The sequence below is a fragment of the Heterocephalus glaber genome, unplaced genomic scaffold (assembly GCF_053883595.1).
Source record: "Heterocephalus glaber isolate CG9 unplaced genomic scaffold, H.glaber_assembly_v1.0 deba00001531, whole genome shotgun sequence".
In the NCBI taxonomy this organism is placed as follows: domain Eukaryota; kingdom Metazoa; phylum Chordata; class Mammalia; order Rodentia; family Bathyergidae; genus Heterocephalus; species Heterocephalus glaber.
Genome location: NW_028258329.1, coordinates 5,278,772 through 5,297,935, shown reverse-complemented (window position 1 = coordinate 5,297,935; position 19,164 = coordinate 5,278,772). Strand labels below are relative to the sequence as shown.

The 19,164-nt window shown below is 42.3% G+C and overlaps 1 protein-coding gene across 3 annotated transcripts in view; it reads right to left on the bottom strand.

Moving 5' to 3' along the window:
* Window positions 1-18,806, bottom strand: part of Tars3 (threonyl-tRNA synthetase 3) — a 56,436-nt gene extending 37,630 nt beyond the window's left edge. The window contains exons 1-8 of one of the 3 annotated variants that reach the window (XM_013075122.3): window positions 18,449-18,806; window positions 17,298-17,369; window positions 15,996-16,186; window positions 10,651-10,774; window positions 7,989-8,110; window positions 5,823-5,940; window positions 3,300-3,364; window positions 603-681 (exon numbers count right to left, since the gene is read on the bottom strand). In XM_013075122.3, the coding sequence (XP_012930576.2) occupies window positions 603-681; window positions 3,300-3,364; window positions 5,823-5,940; window positions 7,989-8,110; window positions 10,651-10,774; window positions 15,996-16,186; window positions 17,298-17,369; window positions 18,449-18,736 (1,059 nt within the window). In that variant the 5' untranslated portion in view covers window positions 18,737-18,806. The remainder of the gene's footprint in view (window positions 1-602; window positions 682-3,299; window positions 3,365-5,822; window positions 5,941-7,988; window positions 8,111-10,650; window positions 10,775-15,995; window positions 16,187-17,297; window positions 17,370-18,448) is intronic. The other 2 variants (XM_004852666.4, XM_021264741.2) reach the window with 2 other exon arrangements.
* Between the last annotated feature and the right edge of the window lie 358 nt (window positions 18,807-19,164).

Here is a 19,164-nt window from a genome sequence, read left to right as displayed (position 1 = left end):
AGAACCTACACACATCTCTCTGCATACTTTACATCCTCTCCAGATTACATAACACAAAGTACAGGATATGTATAGATTTGCTATACTGTATTGTTTAGGAAAGAGTGACTCAAAAAAGTTTGCACATGGTCAGTATAGATGTGATCTTTTTTTCAGATATTTTCATTACACAGTTAGTTAAATCCAGGGAAGTGAAGTCCATGGATACAGAGGGCCAACTATACACACAGCAATATTCTTAACTATCATATGAAAAAGAAATGCATTTTAGTGCTTTCAGTAAGGCTAAATGATGAACAAAAGCTACATACAGTGTTCTAATTATCAAAATTCTAAAATATATTACTTTTAATCAAGTAAGAATAAGGTTGTTTGTTTTTTGATACCGAGGATTGAACTCTGGTCCTTGTGCCTGCAAGGCAGGTGGTGGAACCACTATGCTAAATCCCCAGCCCAAGAATATTTTGGGTTTTTTTTTTAGAATAAGGTATTTTTAAATGGCATCATGTTCAAACTATAACAATATGACTGAAATCCCTTATCCTCTAGTTTACCTTAAATTTACTGTATTTATAAGTAAAAAAAATAATAATAATACTTACCTTGAAAATCTTTATGCTTTTAATTTTTCCTGTGTGTCTTACATGCGGGCCTTTACAAAGGTCAATTAGTGGACCGCACCTGTAATGAAATATGTGGCACACGCCCAGATACAGTTATAACTTTTTGGACTCCTCATTAATAGCCATATTCTTACCTGTTTTAAGTGAAGAGTTTACTTATGTCTATGTGGTGGAGAAATTTTTAACTTAGGATCAAGGAGAGAGGCAATTCACATAGCCTCAGACTCCTGCCTTCCCTCTTTTGCTAAAACTCAAATACCATAATATATCACCTGAAAGAAACTGCATAGAGATGCCATTTTTAACTGTCACACCCCAAGGTTCTTAAAGAACTTTCCATTGCCATAAAATCAAAAAGCCAAGGGCCAGGGATTTAACTCAGTGGCACCGCGCCTGCCTTGCAAGCAGAAAGTCCTGAGTTCAATCCCTCGTAAAAAAAAAAAAAAAAAACCCAAGAAACAAAAAGCCATTCCTCTAATTAACTAATGCTGCTCTAATTAAACTAAACCCCTTGTACTAATTTTCAAGACTGAAATTATCTGAAAGTTACTCACAACACAGTAACTGGATAATTCAGTTTAAAAATGGATGTCAAAAGAAAATAAAAGTAAAAATAAAGAAAAAAGTAAACGTTAAGGTTTTCTTTGCTTGATTTAGATTCTTTGGTTTTATGATGAAATGTCTCATCATCCCTCAGGTCATTAAAAGAAACATGACTTACAATGCAAACCTCAGACAAGAGTTAAGATCACTATTAAAACACACTGGGCTATAGCTGGGGTTTTGTTTGCATATACAATGAACAAGGATCCCCAAATCTTAATAAGCATAGACTTTTCTTCAAGTACAAAAATATCAATAGAGTAAAATACAAATAATGTAGGCAAGACAAAAAGTTACTTAAATTTAACCAACTGAAGGAAAATTTAGTAAAGTGGTGCCTTATCTATTCCAACCAATTTGAAATATTTCTAAAGTTCATTGGTGAAAAAGTTTAAAAATTACAATGAATACAAAAAAAGGACTGGCTATAGACTAGCAAATAAAGTGATACTCTAAACATGAAAATGTCAATTCTTTGAACAAGCAGGCTTTTGAACCATTCCTCGAGATGGAGCTTTTACCTAACACTCAGCAAAGGAAGGAGTGCCAATGCAGCATGAAAGCCTTCAGTCTTCTAATCTTTAAATAATCCCTTAGAAGAAAAGACTTTTTTCTCAAAAATTAAATACAAGCTATTCAAATTCATAGGATACAAAAAGTGTCAATTTTTCAGGTTTTTGAGACAGGGTCTCACTATGTGGTTCAGGCTGGTCTTGAACTATGTAGCCCAAACTGGCTTCGAATTTGCAGGGATCCTCCTGCCTCAACCTTCCGAGTGCTGGGATTATAGGCATGCACCACCACACCCAGCAAGAAGTGTCAATGTTAAAAGCAAAAAAGAAGTATTAATGCTGACCTAAGTAGAGTTCTTTAAAAATTGATCTCGACCCCAAAGTTTAAAAATTAGAAGCCAGAAATTTAAAACTCAGCCTCTCTCTTCTATATCTTCATTTATTTTTAAACTTTAAAATGGTTATAGTAGTAACATTTACTTACATTATAGATGGAAAATAATAAAATCTTGCCAGGTTCAAACACAGTGGCAAAAAATAAGATAAACATAGTATCCCACATCACTGCCAAAGGGCAATAAGCTCACATTATATTTTAACAGCTTTACCCAAAGGCGACATGGCTATACTCACAGTGCAATTAAACCAGGAAATCGTAAGTATTTGACTGAAAAAATAAATGCCCTGGTGGAGAATATTTGTCATAACGATAAATGATAGCACAGGACCGTGAAAATCCCAACAGCAGGAACACAGAAAGAGGGAACAGCAATTACCCCTGGGGCAGTTTAAAGACTGATAAATACCAAGTGGCTCAGGAGCCTCGTGTTCAACAAACAGAACTAAGGGATTCTGGTGTTAAGCTCACCTCTTAGCATCTGACCCTTCTTCCTCCACTTTTCCTCCACTTTCCCTCCCCTCCCCTCGTACAGTCTCATCATGAAGGCCCTACTAGCAATGCAGGCTGATGTGTCTGGACTGGGCAATGGCAAGTGCAGCGGGAGGCAGAGGCTCACTGTGAAGAAGACGGCCCGTCTGGCTCCCACGGCTATGGTAACACGAACGTGGAGCCAGCCATGGGGCACTTGCCTGTGATCCCAGTACCCTGGGAGGCTTAGGCAGGAGCGTTCCAAGACCCTATCTCAGAGGAAAACATAAAAGCTAGAAACACAGCTTAATACATAGGTGCTGAATTCAATTCTCAGTAACATCAGGAAAAAAAATGTGGAAAGAGGAAACAGAAAGCCCTTTCTCTATGTAAGGCACTGAGTTGACACAGTCTCACCCACAGGGAGAAAGATCTTACTACAGCTGACTCCCAAAAAATAAAATTTGAGTCTCTGTGCCATCCTGAAAATAAGAGTTTCCTCCTAGGAGAAAATAAGAAAATAAGGAGAAAATAAGAGTTTCCTCTTGGTGATAAAATTTGGGGGCTCCTAACTAAAGCAGTAATCAGCTATGCAACTTTACAAATAAATCACTCTTCAGAAAACAAAGTCTGCTTCTACTGCTAACCCTTCGAGCTTACCATAGAGCAGTACTCAACTTTGTATACACAAACCTGTAAACTGTGGTAGTCGGAGTGTTGACCTTCTCCTTCAGAATGCGGCATTTAAACTTATTGTACTACAAAGGAAAACATTTACATATTATTACACAAAATGTGTGAATGAAAAAAAACTCTAATTTTTTCAAGAACCAGTGAGGGTGTCTCTTGTGTGCCAGGTGCTGAAACACAAAGGACACAGGGAGCTGTAGCCTAGAGCCTAGTGCGGGCCTGTATCCCGCGTGGCTAAGCAACACTCAGATGAGCTGTGAGTGCAAAGCACCGAGGACCTGGGAGGCACAGTGTGTGTGTGAGGGAAATATAAAGTGGCGCATTACTTCTTTTTCATATGGGCTACATGTTGAAATGAGTTTTACTGGGTTCAATTTTTATTGGGTTAAATAAAATTCTACTAAAAATTAATTTCACCTTTGTTTTAATTTTAAACTGTGGCTGCTACAAAACTTAAGATAACACATGTGGTTTAATTTGTAGATTCCCTATACATAGTTCTAATGTATAGACTGTTCTAGAAGATCCAATTTTAACTACATGAAATAAAATTCTGACAAGGATATAGCTAGATCATTCATTTGTATAAAAAGTTTACAGGAAGCAATGAGATACTAAAAATGCTAATTAATTTTTCCTTTTCTTTTTGCTTTTTGCTTTTATGACTATTATCAAAGTATATTAAATAACTACTTAAAAGAAGTAGCTGTTGGCAGAAAAAAACATATTTGTGCATTTAACTGTTGCATGCCTACACATTGAACTCCAATCATTTTCCTTCACAAAGACTGATGTGTTCAGTTCATAACAGTAGCTTCAGAGAAAGAGAATCCACAGAGTGGAGGAAAACATCTGCAACTCATCCATTTGTTGAGGCACTGCTATTCAAAGTATCCTAAGGTACTCAAAACCAAAATAATAGCAGGGTGCACCTGTAGTCCCAGTTGCTTAGGAAGCAGAGGCAGGAAGCCAGTGAGACAGCATAGCAAGGTCCTGGCTCAAAAGCAACAACAAACTCATTTGAAAATAGGCAAAGGAGTTAAATAAAACGTTCTCCAAAGAATTCAAAGATACACAGATGGCCAAAAGCATATAAAATATGCTCCATGTTACTAAGTCATTAGAGAAATCTAAGTCAAAACTTCAATGAGATAGGACTTCACATCCATTAGGATGGTCACTGTAAACAAATCAACAGAAAATAACAAATGTTGGCAAGAATGCAGAAAAACTGAAATGCTGGTAGGACTGGGAAACAGTAAGGCAGGTCCTCAAAAACTTAAGTTGATATATGATCCAGCAATTCTACCTCTGAGTATTTATCTAAAAGAAATGAAATCAGTATCTCGTACAAAAATTTGCACACCCATGTTGAGAAGCATCATTACTGACAATAGTCCCATAGTATGAATGAATAAATAAAAATTGCTATGTACATACTAAGAGGTATTACTTGGCTTTAACAAAGGAAGGAAACCCCGACACATGCTACCACGCAAATGAACCTACACAAAAGGACAAATACTGAATGATTCCACTGAGATGAGGTTCCCTGAGGAGTCAAATTCATACAGACAGAAACTCGAATGGTGGTTACCAGGGCAGCGGAGGAGAGAATGGGGTGTTAAGTGTTTAATGGGTAGTTTACTTCTACAAAGCAATGCATTCTGTGGATGGATAGTGGTGATGGCTGCACAATGTAAATGTATTTAATACCACAGAAATATATACTGAAAAATTGTTAAAATGGTGAATGTTATATTATACATATTTTGCCATACAAAAAAGAGCAAATGCAATTGTTATTGAAACTAAACCTTTTTTTAATTCAACCTCACAAAACTATGATATTATGCTTTTAAAATGTGTTCTCTGAAATGCATGATTTAAAATTAAAACTAGGAATATACTTAAGCAAACTGGTCAAAGCAGTATCATATAAGAAAATGTTAATGTTTTACACAGTTCACTGCAGGTAACAATCTTGTTTTTGCTTTGCTAGAGATTGAACCCTGGGCCTCATGCAGGCTCCACTACCACTGATCTATATGCCTAGCCCAGGGTTAAAATTTGAAAATAAAATTAACAGAGAACTGTCCTAAAAAGAGAAAATGCCCAATATTGTAGGAAGTTATACACACTGTTAAATTTAGTAGTTAGACTTTTTTAGTTTAATGCTGCTAATTGGCTTTCTCAACTCTAGAAGTAGATAACACTTCATTCTATAAGATAGAAAAAGTATTCCCAGTAGTCAGATATTAGTATATCATACTCAAAATTAATCAGATTTACAAACACACACATGAAAATTATACACCGGACCCTTCACCTATGTCCACTTGGAATTTTTCAGGAAACAGATGAGGACGGAAACATGAGGAAGGGATTGGTAACAACCTCACATAGGACACCAGACTATTGGACCGTGTGGTGAGCAGAAGCTACTTTTTGCAGTGGTGGAGGATCTAGTCTATGTTAATTGCTTTTACATTCCTACTAAAAGGGTTTCAGAGTTTCCCAAGTTACCTTAAACATATCCAGGAGGGTTTCCTTGCTGACTTCCAATCTTTCAAAAGGCTGCTTTTCTTTTATGATGCTTTTACATATGTTTTCCAGGGCTGCCAACTCGGTGCTGGACACTGCTCTAAAAAGAAGAGCCCCGAAGAATCAATCCAGGCCTTCCACACAGCGTGTGTCGCCCTTTCTCCTCCGTCCTACCACCTTCATCACTAGTTGATGCACTTTATGAATTGCAATGGTGTTTTATTGTACCAGGGCTGCAGAGAGCCAAACATTCATGCACGCAGCAGTTTTTCTTCTTTTTTGGCAGTGCCAAGGATTGAACCCAGGGCATTTGCACTAATTCGTCTTCAGCCCTTTCTTTTGTTTTGCGCTAGGGTCTTACTAAGTTACCTTGCAGTCACTCCTGGTTGGGGCCCACGCTCTCCTGCCACGCTGGGTTCCATGCCATTCCTCAGATCAGCCACACACACCCCAAGGCCTGGGACGCTCTCCCCTCGATGTCCACAAACACCCTCCCAGTTTCCTTAGGGCCTGATCCTCCCTCCATTCTGCTTAACTGTCTCTCTGCCCTTTCCTGATCACCTGCTTGGCACAGCACACACCTGGCCACCCCTGGTGTTTTTCTTCGCACAGTCATCACCACGTGACTGTAGATGGCCATTTGTTTACTGTGTGTCTTCCCTCAGCTGACTGTTGGCTCCAGACTGACTTGATCACCGCTCAGTCCTCAGCACCAAGGACAGAGCAAATGGACTGAACAGGACAAATCCTGGAGCTGTGGTACCTAGAGATGGTGCTGGTATGACACTGTGATACGATAGATTCTCTGGAGTGAGAGACTGGGAGCTGACAGATCCAGATGGAAGGTGACACTGGCAAGGCATGATTAGAGGTTTGGAACTTTCAGCCCCTACCTTCAGAGAGGGGAGGGGGCTGGAGACTGAGTTAACTGCACATCAGTGGTCAATGATTTCCTCAACAGTGCCCATGTAACTAAGCCTCCATTAAAACCTCCAAGCAACAGAGTCCAGGAAGCTGCCAGGATGGTGAAGACATCAAGGTGTTAGGAGGTGGTGCAGCCACTGGGGAGCCACGCCCTATTCCACATCCCATGCCCTGTGCCTCTTCCATCTATCGGTTCGTGGATATCCTCTGTAACATGCTTTAAGAGCCAGTAGATGTAAGAAAAGTCCCTTCCTGTTTTGTGAGCCACTCTAACAAGTTATTGGACCCAAAGAGTGGCTCCTAGGAGCTGACTTGTAACAGGTGGGTCAGAAGCATGAAAGGCCTGGACTTGGGACTGCCATGGTAAACTGGGGCAGGCTTGTGGGGTCTGTGCTAACTCTGGATAACTGGTGTCAGAATTAAATTGAATTGCTGAACACCTAGTTAGTGTCCAGAGAGTTAGTGAATCAGTTGTTGATATGGAAAAACCTCACACCTTTGGTGGCAGTGGTGTTGTAGATAAATGCAGTTCTTAGTTGTGGGTAAAAGTTGTTCAGACTGGACCAGTCTGTAGCTACAGATTGCTGCTTGCTCAGTTACAGTCATTAAACACTGTGGAGGTGACAGGCAAAGGCAAAACATACTGTATGTGTCTAGGCAAGAGATGTCATGGATCTAAGTTAAGACAGAAGTGAGGGAAGAGGAAGACAAGAGAACTCTTTAGGAGACAAAACTGACAGAACCAGACTGAGCTGCTGGAAGATGGGGTGATAGTGAGGAGTATAGGGGAACTGCATGGGCCCAAGATTTCAAATTCAGCAGCTGGTGGTACCTTTAAGAGCTACGAGGAATACAGGGCTGCGCAGTTGCCAATGACTTCAAGCACAGGCCTCTGGAATGTGTGGCCTCTACCACAGCACCTTGATTATCATGGAGCAGAATTAACTGCTCTCTAGGAATTAAGCTGTGATTCTGCTCTCAATTGGTATCATGTTGTAGCAAGTCTCACATTAGATAAACAGTACATCATGTCATTCATTCCAGGGAAAAGAACAAAAACATTGGGAAAGTACCTTTGAATCTAAACTCATTAAAAAAGAATTTTCACAAATGGTTAACCAATTTATGGTCAAATTACCCAACAGTGACTACCCAACATATAACCATTATAAAAGGATGAAGTATAAACACAGGCATTCAGAGGCCAGCATTCAGCGATGTTACCTGTCTTCGATGAACATGTCATAGTAAAATCCGTTTTCAATGGGGGGACCATAGCACAGGTGGCCTCCGTAGTAGAGCTCCATGGCTTCACCAAGAATGTGAGCACTGGAGTGCCAGTACACCTGCATGAGTGGGACAGAGAAGTCCTCACGTACCAACACGTCACCTGACAGACACGTTGACATGAGTAAGCAAGTAGATAAATGTCCAGGAGATAAATGCCAAGACATTTGAAAGAGTCTTCCATGTCCACTTGGGAGAGTGTTTTCTGTGCACTTCCTGGCATTCCACCAGAGCCTCTTGCTCCAATCGCCTGCCCTGCTGAGCTCTGCAGCAACAGCGCAGCTACTCTGTCATTTCCCTCTGTGCGGGTGACTGTGGGGAATGACACCATCCACTGGTAACACCAACCAGAGTGGCCATGTGGAAATCTGCCTTAGTCCCAGAGTGGGAGGAAAGCTGAGGAGTGCCGATACCAGCTCCCTTCCTTTGCTCCGAGATAGCCAAGTGGCTGCTTGGGATATTACTAAGTTAAGGCTCTATCTCCACCACTGTCTTCACGTGTATTCAGCACATGACTACAGAAGTCTGCAAGACGGCAGGCAAAAGGTGTTACCAGGGGATGCCAGCTAGCTGCCTGAGAACCCTGAGCAGCGAGTACATGGTTAAGTCACTGTAGTGCAGGGGGCGGTTATCAGCCCTTCAATTTTAGAATGTTGATTTAATCTCAAATTCCCAAGGAATTAGTTTTAGTTTATGGGCAACTACTATTAACTAAATTAGCTTGGTTTATGGATAAGGAATCTGTTTTAGTTTATGAACAAAGTAAAACTAATCAAGATACCAAATAAATGCAAGTGCCAAGGTACAAGGCAACTGGGTCCTCTGTCAGCACCTTCTTTCTCTTTATTAAATGGGAAACATTACAATTAGAAAGCTCTTTGATGAAATAAATTAAAACAGGGTGTTAGGCAACTGAGCAGCTATGTGCAATCCTGACCACATGGGCTGGGACATGCATTGCCGACAGACCTGAGGGTCAGCCCTCGAGACCAGCACCTCTCCTCTGGATGCCGCCAGGATGGCAGACTGGCTGCCAGCATCAGCTCAAATCTCTTTGGGGCACTGCACACACCTAGGTATTTGTTGACCAAGCACAGTTTTAGGTGCTGGGGAGACAAGTGTGCCACAAATAGATACAGCCCCTGTCCTGGTGTACTTACAACCTACTGGAGTAGAGACGGGTAATAAACAAACCTGTGAGGGCATATCCTGAAGATAAACAGGGCTCGGTAATAAAGAATAATGGTGAAGACCCCACTTTCACAGGGCTGCGGTTTGGCCTGTGTGGCTGATGTGTTGGGGATGGAACAGAAAGGCTTGGAAAGGTTGGTGAGGTGACAATGGGCTAGTGGCCATGTAGCCCAAGGGAAGCAGCACCGGTTTTACTCTAATGTAATGGAAACATTCAGGGGTTTTAACCCTTATTTTTGTTTTGTGTTTTGTGGTACCGGGGATGGAACTCGGGTCCTTGCATTTGTGAGGCAGGCGGCAGAACCACTGAGCTAAATCCCCGGCCCAACATTCAGGAGTTTTAAGCAAAACAAAAACAAAAACAAAACCTCAACATACATTTTGTTTTGTTCTTTTCAGACAAGGTTTCACTATCTAATTCAAGCTGACCTAGAACTTGCTATGTAGCCCAGGTTGATCTCAAACTCTTGGTGATCTCCCTGCCTCAGTCTCCTGAGTGCTGGGATTACAGGCATGCACCATCATGCTGGGTTTGTCACTTTACATTTTAAAAGAGTTTGATACCTGTATGGGAATGGATTTCAGGGAAAGAAAAAATAGTTTCTTGGTCAGTGGTATAACAGGAAAAGGGCAAAGTTTTGGGCAGTGGCCATGGAGCTATAGAGAAGTGGACAGGCTCCAGATGTTAGGAAAGTCCACTCTCCTGAGCTTTCCCACACACTGGAGACCAGAGTAATCAAAGATAGGAGCTGAGAATTAACAGTTTATAGACTTGTACCTTCTGAATCAATTTTAAACACGGTGAATTAGTACTGTATCATTCAGCTATTTATTTGCTATACGTTGCATATTTTAACCAGAAATTATGATACTATTCTTGTTTACATGAAGAAATTCTGAAACTTAGTAGTATAAGCATGACAATTATATAAACTAAGCTAACTATGGGTTGAATTTTATGCAGGTAATGGACCACTTGAAAGGGGACTGCAAAGTTAAGGTGACACGGTGTGTCACAGACCGACACTGAAATGTGGTATTTATTTTATAGAAAATTATATTAGTATTTAAAGAATATTTGAGTTTTGATAATTGTTCCCAATTCTATACATACAATGTTGTAAAGTAGATGCATTTTTAAACAAACATTGATTTAACAGCTAAGGCATTCTAACTTAAAGAAATAATAGCTTTAAGCAATGATAAATATAGGCTCCTTAACATATACATACATTTGTATATGTACATTCTACAAAAGTTTACTAAGTATCTGTTAAACACCACTTGTAATTTTAAATCTTAAAAGGCAAAAGAAATCCACCATTCTTGACTTTGCTATGTGGCTTTTTCCAAATATGGTTTACAGTACAACTACTGAAAGCTTAGATGGCCGGTTTTTAATACTTACAGCTTGAGCCTCCTCATTATCAAACATGAGTAGCTCGAGTGTGGAATCCCCTTCCAGTGGGCGGTCCAGGTCCCACAGTTCCCCATTCACTTTGGCTATCACTGTGTTTTCAGCCAGCTCCTGACTAGTAAGAGAAAAGCCACTTGGGAGTTAACCTTCTCACATGCTACAGTGACTCTTTATTAGAAGAAAAGATTCAAACAATTTCTGGGATTTTTTTCTTTAAAATGGACAGACTGTCCATTTAAAATGTAAGCTAATGGGACAGTTTTATCTCGTAGCAATTATTTTACACATAAAATATATGTTTACTATACAAATCTTGAAAAGTAAAGCACAATGAATAAAATTAAAACCACACATAAACCTCAGCACCCAGAAATGTCTCGGAACATCGTGGCACATGACTACCCAGTCTTTTTTCTGCACCAGTCCCTCCTCTTTTTAAGACATGGTTGCCACCATAATTTTCTGGCCTCCTTTTCCACTGCCATGCCGTCGGGCAGACAGACTTCTACAGCGGAGGCACACTCACTAAGGATGCCTCCACTTCGGCACACCCGGGCCTCCTGCGGTTTTGCCCTCACCCAGCGCCTCGGGCAACTCTGCCTCTTCTGTGAATGCGTCTGTCAGAGTGGAGACTGTCAGGTCAGTGGGCACCAATGACTTCTGACAACACCACGTGAGCGCACTTCCTCACACCATGGAAGATTTTTTAAATCTTTGTCAGTGTTATGTTGAGATTTATTGTTTTGGTTTCTTTGATGAGTAATTTTAATTTTGAAGAATGGTCCATTTCCTTTGGCTATTTTCTATTAATGTATTGACCTTTTTCTGTTTTCAGTGTATCTTCTAAGTAACATTTATTGTTGGAAAATTATTAATAAAAATAGAAAGAGAAGAAACCCATACAGAAAATCACAAAGAAAAAAGATCACCCACAATCCTACCACCCAGAAATTCCTGCTATTGTTCTGTTCTGTATCTTTCTGCATCATCTGATATACACACCAATACAACAAACTTAATAGCATCATTCTGTATTTTGTATTCTATTTCTTAAAATCAACACTAAGTCATAGCATTTTCCTTAGCAATAGACTTCTAAAATATGACTTAATTGTTTTAAGGGAACCAAGACTTGCTGGGCATTTTGGTTCCTTGTGGGTGTTGTTGTTGTTTTAGATGATTACAAGGTTGCAATCAACATTCTTGAACAAACATCTCAGTATTCAATTATTTTCTCAAGAAAAATTCTTGAAGTAAAAGTACTACATCAAGGGACATGAATTTTTAATGCTTCATGTTGGAATTATATTGCCAAATTCTCCTCGTAGCAAAGGTGCAGAAGTATCCTCTCTCTGCTCTCAGTTTTAAGTGCTGTGAAATTAGATCCTCTCTACAATGTAATGTTTTGTTTTATTTTCTTGGTACCAGGGATTGAACTCAGGTCCTTTTGCTTTTGAGGCAGGCAGCAGAACCACTGAGCTAAATCCCCCACCCTACAATGTAATGTTTTAACTGGCATTTCTGTGATTAGCCTGAGTAGTAGGACAACACTGGCTAAGAGCCTATTCTCTGGCATAAGGCCTAGATTTTAAACTGAACAAATTACTCAGCTTCTCTAAGCCTCAGTATTCTCATCTATAAAATGGGGATTATAAGATCTTCCTTACACATGTATACCAAGGTTTAAATATGATTATATATGTTAAGAACTTAATGCTAGATATTATTACTGAAGTAGAATAATTTTCATTTTGCTGACTGTGACTGATAAGTATCCCTCAAATGCCTTCTTCCCTTCCTCTACTAATTTTTGAACCTCCCTTTCAGCTAGATGTGGCCACGTGACCAGGACAGGTGTCAAGGAACATAAGCAGAAGTGAGTGCAGCGACTCTGTCTCAGCCTTAAAACAGTGGAGGACACTTCTCCACTTTGTCCATCTTCTGCGGAGCAGAACACATACGTGCTGTTAGCCCTGGACTGTAAAGACAAAGGCAACACTGAAGAGGCCCAGTCACTACACGGAAGGAATTTAGGTCCCCAAATAACCAGGTGCAGAAGTGCTGCCCTGCTAACCTGGACCACTCACCTCCAGACTGCTTTAAGAGAAAGAGACTCTGACAATAGTTAAGCCACTGAGTTTTTTGTGGTGTCTTTGCTGAAGCATCTAAGTACCTTAACTAATACAGTGATAAAGACCTGCAAGTAATAAAATATGACACATTTTTTTTTGGTACCAGGGATCAAACTCAGGTCCTTGCACTTGCGCAGCAGGCAGCAAAACCACTGAGCTAAATCCCTTACCCTGCAAGTAATAAAATATGTGCACTGGCTTAGTGGAGGGACACTGGGTTGCAAAAAAATAATACCTAAGATGTAGATAGCCAATACCCTTTTAATGGTATTACAAAATATTTGATAAAAACTTGCAGACAAACCATGTGTTACAGCAGCACATGAGGAACCAGATACAAAAAGGTAGGATGTCAATGTACACTGGCTAACTCCCGCAGCTTTCAGCAAAATAACTCCAGAACGGGATAAGCTCAGCTGCAAATTATCTCAGTCGCAAGCAGAGAGGGATGAGACTGACTTTGCCAAGGAAGGTTTCCTCCCACTGTGGTCTGTAATTCAAACTGACTAGGAGTCCAGATATGTGGCACTGTGCTTATTGGAAAGACAATCTTCCGTCCCACACTGCAGGAGGGCTGGGCACTGACACCCCTTCTCAAAGGCCGTTTGTTAAGGACACACAAGAGGGGCCAGAGGAGCTGCAAGAATTAGAGTGAGGGTGCTGCCCTCCCACAAGTCGTTGTTTCATATGACCTCAGTCTATTCAATTGAGGGAAGGAGGAATAAACCAAGCACAAAAGCCATCCAACAAAAGGGTGAGGAGTCTGTGTCTACACAGAGTCTTTAAGGGAGATTACTTTCATGTGGGACTGATTAGCAGCTAACAGACCAGAGCCACACTACAATTAACTGTTTGAGGGAATCACATTGCGAATCACACCACAAGCCCCTCTTACAAATAGCTATGATCGACCTTTAAAAGGACCTGGAGCCCCCAGGAGTACACCTTCAAGAAATGGGCTGTGCACACTGTACAGTCCTCAAGAGGACAAACCTTCCTACATTTTAGATGCGGGAAACACTATGAGCTTCCCAAAGACAAACTCAGGGCCTAGAGGGCTGTCGTGGACAAAAGAGCTGCTTTCGGAGAATATAAGGTGACCAGATGGGCTGACTCAAGCACAAACTATGGGCGTCACAATTGCTGTGAGCAGAATCCAAGCTTTCTGTACACCACTGTCTACCATGTTTCTCCCCTTCTCCAAATGGAGACTTTAATTGTGATCGCCTTGCACCTGCTGTATACACTGTGGTGTGAGCAGACTTGTCTGTGAGTTTATTTGTTGTTGGGATGCAGCAGCCAGCCTGCTTCACACTGGGCATGGGGTGTTCTGCACATCACTTAGAAAACTTGAGCTTTGAGCAATGTATGGTGCCTTACACTGTCTCACTTGGGAGGGGTAAGTGTCAGATTTGAAAAAAGAGCAAGCACAGGCAGCTGATGTTGGGAGGGGTGGGCTGGGACAGATTGCTCACTGTCCCCTAAACCATTCTTCTTCTCTTCTGTGGTTAAGAATGCTTCGGTGGGACACATGCTGGCCTGTAGAAGCTGTATTTCCATTCTCTCTTATAGCTAGGTGTGGTGTATGACTAAATGTAAGCTAAGAGGACAGAGGTAGAAACGGAAGTATGCTACTCTGACAATTCAACCTCAAAACATCACTCTTCTTCAGCCTTCCTTTCCCGTCTGCAGGCAGGTCCACAGATGGAAACTGGCCTCCACTTCTAGACATGAACAAGCCCTACCTAGGGGATGGCAGATCGCCAGGACAGATCCTGGGTCCATAAATGACTGCATGGACCAGAGATGTCCACCAGCCTCTACTGGCCACTTTGAGACAGTTGTGTGAGATAATCTGACATCTGTCTTACTCAAGCTACTGTCTTTAGGGATCTCTGCTAAAGTAGTTTAGCCTAATTCAGTGGCTCTTAAACTTTAGCTTGCATCAGAAGCCCTGGAGGGCTCATAAAAAGATAGCTGACTGAACCAAGAAGTTTGAGATCAGGTCCAAGAATCTGGTTTTTTAACAGGTTCTCAAGTGATTCTGATTCTGCTGGCCTGGGAAGCACACTTTGGGAACCAGTGTCCAGCGACACTTTTCAGGCAGCCTGACACCCTGAGAGAAAATGTAAACTTATGTTGACTTCAAAAGTCATTTTAAACTCCCACATCATCACTCCTGGAAAACATGGAAACATGTTGGGAAGACCTTTAGAGTACATGATATCACAGGATGAAACAGAAATACAACTTTATCCATATTTTTCAAAAGAAACCTGAGAACTTCAACTGTTGAAACAGTTTTCTTTTTAAGTAAGTTTATTTACTTGGAGTTTTGAGCTAATGCTTCCATATAATGTAATTGTATCTGATGCTAGAAATTAATGTTAATAAAAACATCGTAACTTCACTAATGTATCTAATTTCCAGAAAGGTCAAAGTACTATTCTAGAATTGATAATAGCTTTGACACTTACATCTTCAATCTATAATTAAAGACCTATATAAATTCATGAAAAATACTTGATTGATGAATGTACTAGTTAAGCTTAATTATCAAATTGGTTGTCATGGAAGCTGCACAGAGATTAGTAACGCATACTTCTGGGTGTGTCTCGGTGGGCCAGGAGGTCATGATCTTGGAGACTGTATCTGGTCCCTGGCCTCCTTCATCTCTTGTGCTGTTCCCCTGCTTTGCTTCCTGGCCACTATGAACCAAGCAGCTGTGCTTCACCACACCCTTCCAGCATGTTTCTGCCCTGGAGCCAGCAGACCATGGACCAAAACCTCTGAAATCGTGAGCCAAATAAACCCCTCCTCCTTTAAGTTGCAGGTGTCAGGCATTATGTCTCAGCAATGGGAAAGCTGACCAACACAATGAATAAAGTCAGTCCAGTAATGTGGCCTGTAAAGGAGTACTGCTTTTTCTCCCACTACATATTTTTATTAGAACTTTAAATTTTGGACCTTTTAAAGTGGAAGATATTGTTCTCTGATATTACATTACTTATTTAAATGGCTTTTATTAGAAGGCAGAGGGAAAAATTCATTACATTTAACTTAACGGAACAACAAAAAAATATTTTGGCTAAGAAATCATTTTTACCAGGCTCTACTATAATTACTTAATACTACTGTCTCCAAACTCTCTCTCTCTCTCTACATATATGTGTGTGTGTGTGTGTGTTAGTGTGTATGTTTTACCTAATCTCAGCAGCCACTTCATAAGGTGTTGTTTTCCAAACTTCTCCTTCCAGTGTTTTCCCATCAGCCATGCTCACTGTGATCACATTGCTTGTATTCTCCTTTTCTTCATAAACAGAAAGCAAGTGCTGATCTTTCTTCAGTGTTTCAAATAGTTTCAATCTTTCTTTCATGAAAGTTGGTTGTTTCACCTGAAAATCGTTAGAATACAATGAAGTTCACATACACAGCCCACTTTACTGCCAACTCCTCAGCTCTAAATCAGTTCCGGCCCTCAATGCCTTCTCAGCATACATACACTGATGAATGTGACAGTTAATCTTGTCAACCTGGTTGGTGAGGGAGATGCAAAGAGATTAGTAAAGCATGCTTCTAGGTGAGTGTGTGTCTAGGTGGCCATGAGGACATGACCTTGGAAACTATGTCTTCCCCTCCTGAAGACTCCTCTCCACTAACTCCTTGCTACTGCTAGGAACCCAGCTCAAAGCGCACCTCCTCTGACTAACACCACTGGGCATCTCCCTTCTCTACTGTTTACTGCATATGTATGAAGAATCACACAATATGGCATTTTTATATACAGTATCACTCCATATCCATGGGAACTTCATTACTATGGACACCAAAATCTGAGGATGATCAAATCCCTTAAATAAAATGGCATAGTATTTGGATATTAATTTATGTAATCTTTCTGTATACTTTATTATCACCAGATTACTTAAAATACTCAATACAATCTAAATACCACATAAATACTTGTAACATTGTGTTATTTAGGGAATAATGATCCAAAAAGGCTGCACATGTTTATTACAGAAGCGGTTTTTTCCCCATTTTCAACCCAGTTGACTCTGTGAATGTGGACCCTGAAGATACAAAGAGCCTCCGCACCACCTAACTTCATCCCGTCCTTGTCTTCCCTGCATTTGTCTGAACTCCTCAGCAAGAGCCAGACTGAGCCCTTTGAGGCCACATATTACTCCCCTGTTCCTATCTAATGTTGATGCTCAGATAATACTTTCTGGTTGTTTTAATGATTTATACTTAAAACACAGTGTAGCTCATTTTCAGAACACAAAAGAAGAGCCTTGCTATGTCAATTAAATAGACTACAGAGCACTTTAAGAGCTGTGTGGCTAACTCATGTCTACATTAAGATATATCCAAGGCTTGGAAGGTTTTAAATATGGTGTGCCACAGGTAATAATTAAATCAGTAATTGTGTTTATCAAAGATCTTCTGTATGCACTTTTAAAACTACAGATGGTATTTTATATTATTTCCATAGCAATGACTTACCCCACTGTCAAGCCCATTTTCTTTCAATTTTTTCTTTTTAGAGTCCTTTTCTTGCCCTTGACCAGGAGGAGGCTGAAAAATACATTGTAAACCACTCACACCAATCAATGGCAACTAAGAGCAATACATCTGGAACCTGAGGAAGGAGGGGCACAGCCAGCAGTCCGCATGCACCCTAAGCTTACAGTGAAGAGTGGGGCTGTCCACCACCTATCACCCTCCACCGGCAAGAAAGTCACTTTCCAGGGTTCTGTCCTCCTTGCCTGTGCATTTCACACTCCTGGCTAAGCACACTCATCTTTTAAAAATCTCCCCACGACACTTTAACAGATAATATCACTGGGAAAGGCGTGACTGCCATCAGACACTTTGGATGCCCAACTTCACAAAGATGTTGCTGGTGCCCAGTTACCCCTTGGCCAAAAACTGAACATGCCAGTCTGAAAACGTCTTCAGGTCTTACAAAGCTTACTATTTTACAGGAAGATGCCATGTCCCTTAATGATTTAAAATATTAAAATACTGTATTAAATAACGCTAAATATACAGATTTCCTCTCAAGACAGACCACCAAAACAAACAAAAAATAAGCAAAAGCACCTGTCCAGAATACCTTAGTACCAGCCGTTAGAGGGAATAGTAGCTGTTGGTATTTCTGGCCAAGAAAAGAATAAGGAATCCTAAATACTAAAGTTTTTTTTCCCCACACAAATGAAAATGCCACTTCTGCAGCAGGTTATCTCCTGGAAAAGTGTGTGAGCACCTTAGGTCGACTTGGCGATTGCTGCGGCTGTTCCCAAACCTCAGTGGGACGGGGCAGGACACGGGGCAGGACACTGACTGCAGGGCTGGGTGCCCGGCTGGGCAAAGGGCGGCAAAGGGCGGCAAAGGGCGGCAAAGGGCGGCAAAGGGCGGCAAAGGGCGGCAAAGGGCGGCAAAGGGCGGCAAAGGGCGGCACAGGCGCGGCACAGGCGCGGCAGGCAGGCGGGAGGCAGGCAGACGTCCGGCCCGGCAGCCCCAGCCCCGCACCCACAGCAGGGTGCAGAGCCGAGCTCTGGGGCACGCGCTGCACGCGCACCGTCGGGCCCGCGGTGGCCGGGGTCCAGGGGCGCGAGCCCGCCGCGTGCCCGCCCAGAGCCCCGCGCCGTTACCTGCGCTCCCGCGGCCGCGCGCCCGGTCTCCCCCGGCGTCGCGCTCCCCAGCCAGGCCCGGCGGCTCAGCGACTCGGCCAGGTTCAGCCGCAGGCGGCCCAGGCGCTGGCGCAGGTCGCGGTTCTCGGCCCGCAGCTGCGCCACCTCGCGCGTGAGGCTCGGCCCCGCGGCCCGGCACGGGTCGGCCGCGCTCAGCTGCTCGTCCCGCAAGCGCTGGACCTCCGCCCATAGCTGGCGAATGTCCTCCTCCTGCCGCTCCAGGCGCGAAGCCACGGCCTCGGCCGCCATAGTCCCGAGGCCCTCAGGCGCCCGCGCCCCGCGGGGTCAGCGGCAGCGTCGCGCGCGACTCGGTTCAGAGATGGCAGGCGGCGGGGCGGGGAGAGGGGCGGGGCCGCAGTTGTGCTCGCGGCAGGAGGTGAGGCCAGAGGCAGCGGCCTGGACCTGGGTGGTGGAGACGGGGCCGCTGAATGGGCTGCCCTCAGCGGTGTGCACCGGTGCAACGTGCAGTCTCCATTACTCTGTCGAAGCTATCACCTCCTTACATAGCTGGGGAATTGAGTCACAGAGCTCCTGTCGCCTGACCAAATGTCACACAGCCCCTGCATGAAAGAGCTGGGATTCAAGCTCAGCCAATCTGATGCCGGGATCTATGAACTGACACCATGGTACCTTTTTAGGGATTAATTTTATTGATACACTTTTGATGTACATGACGT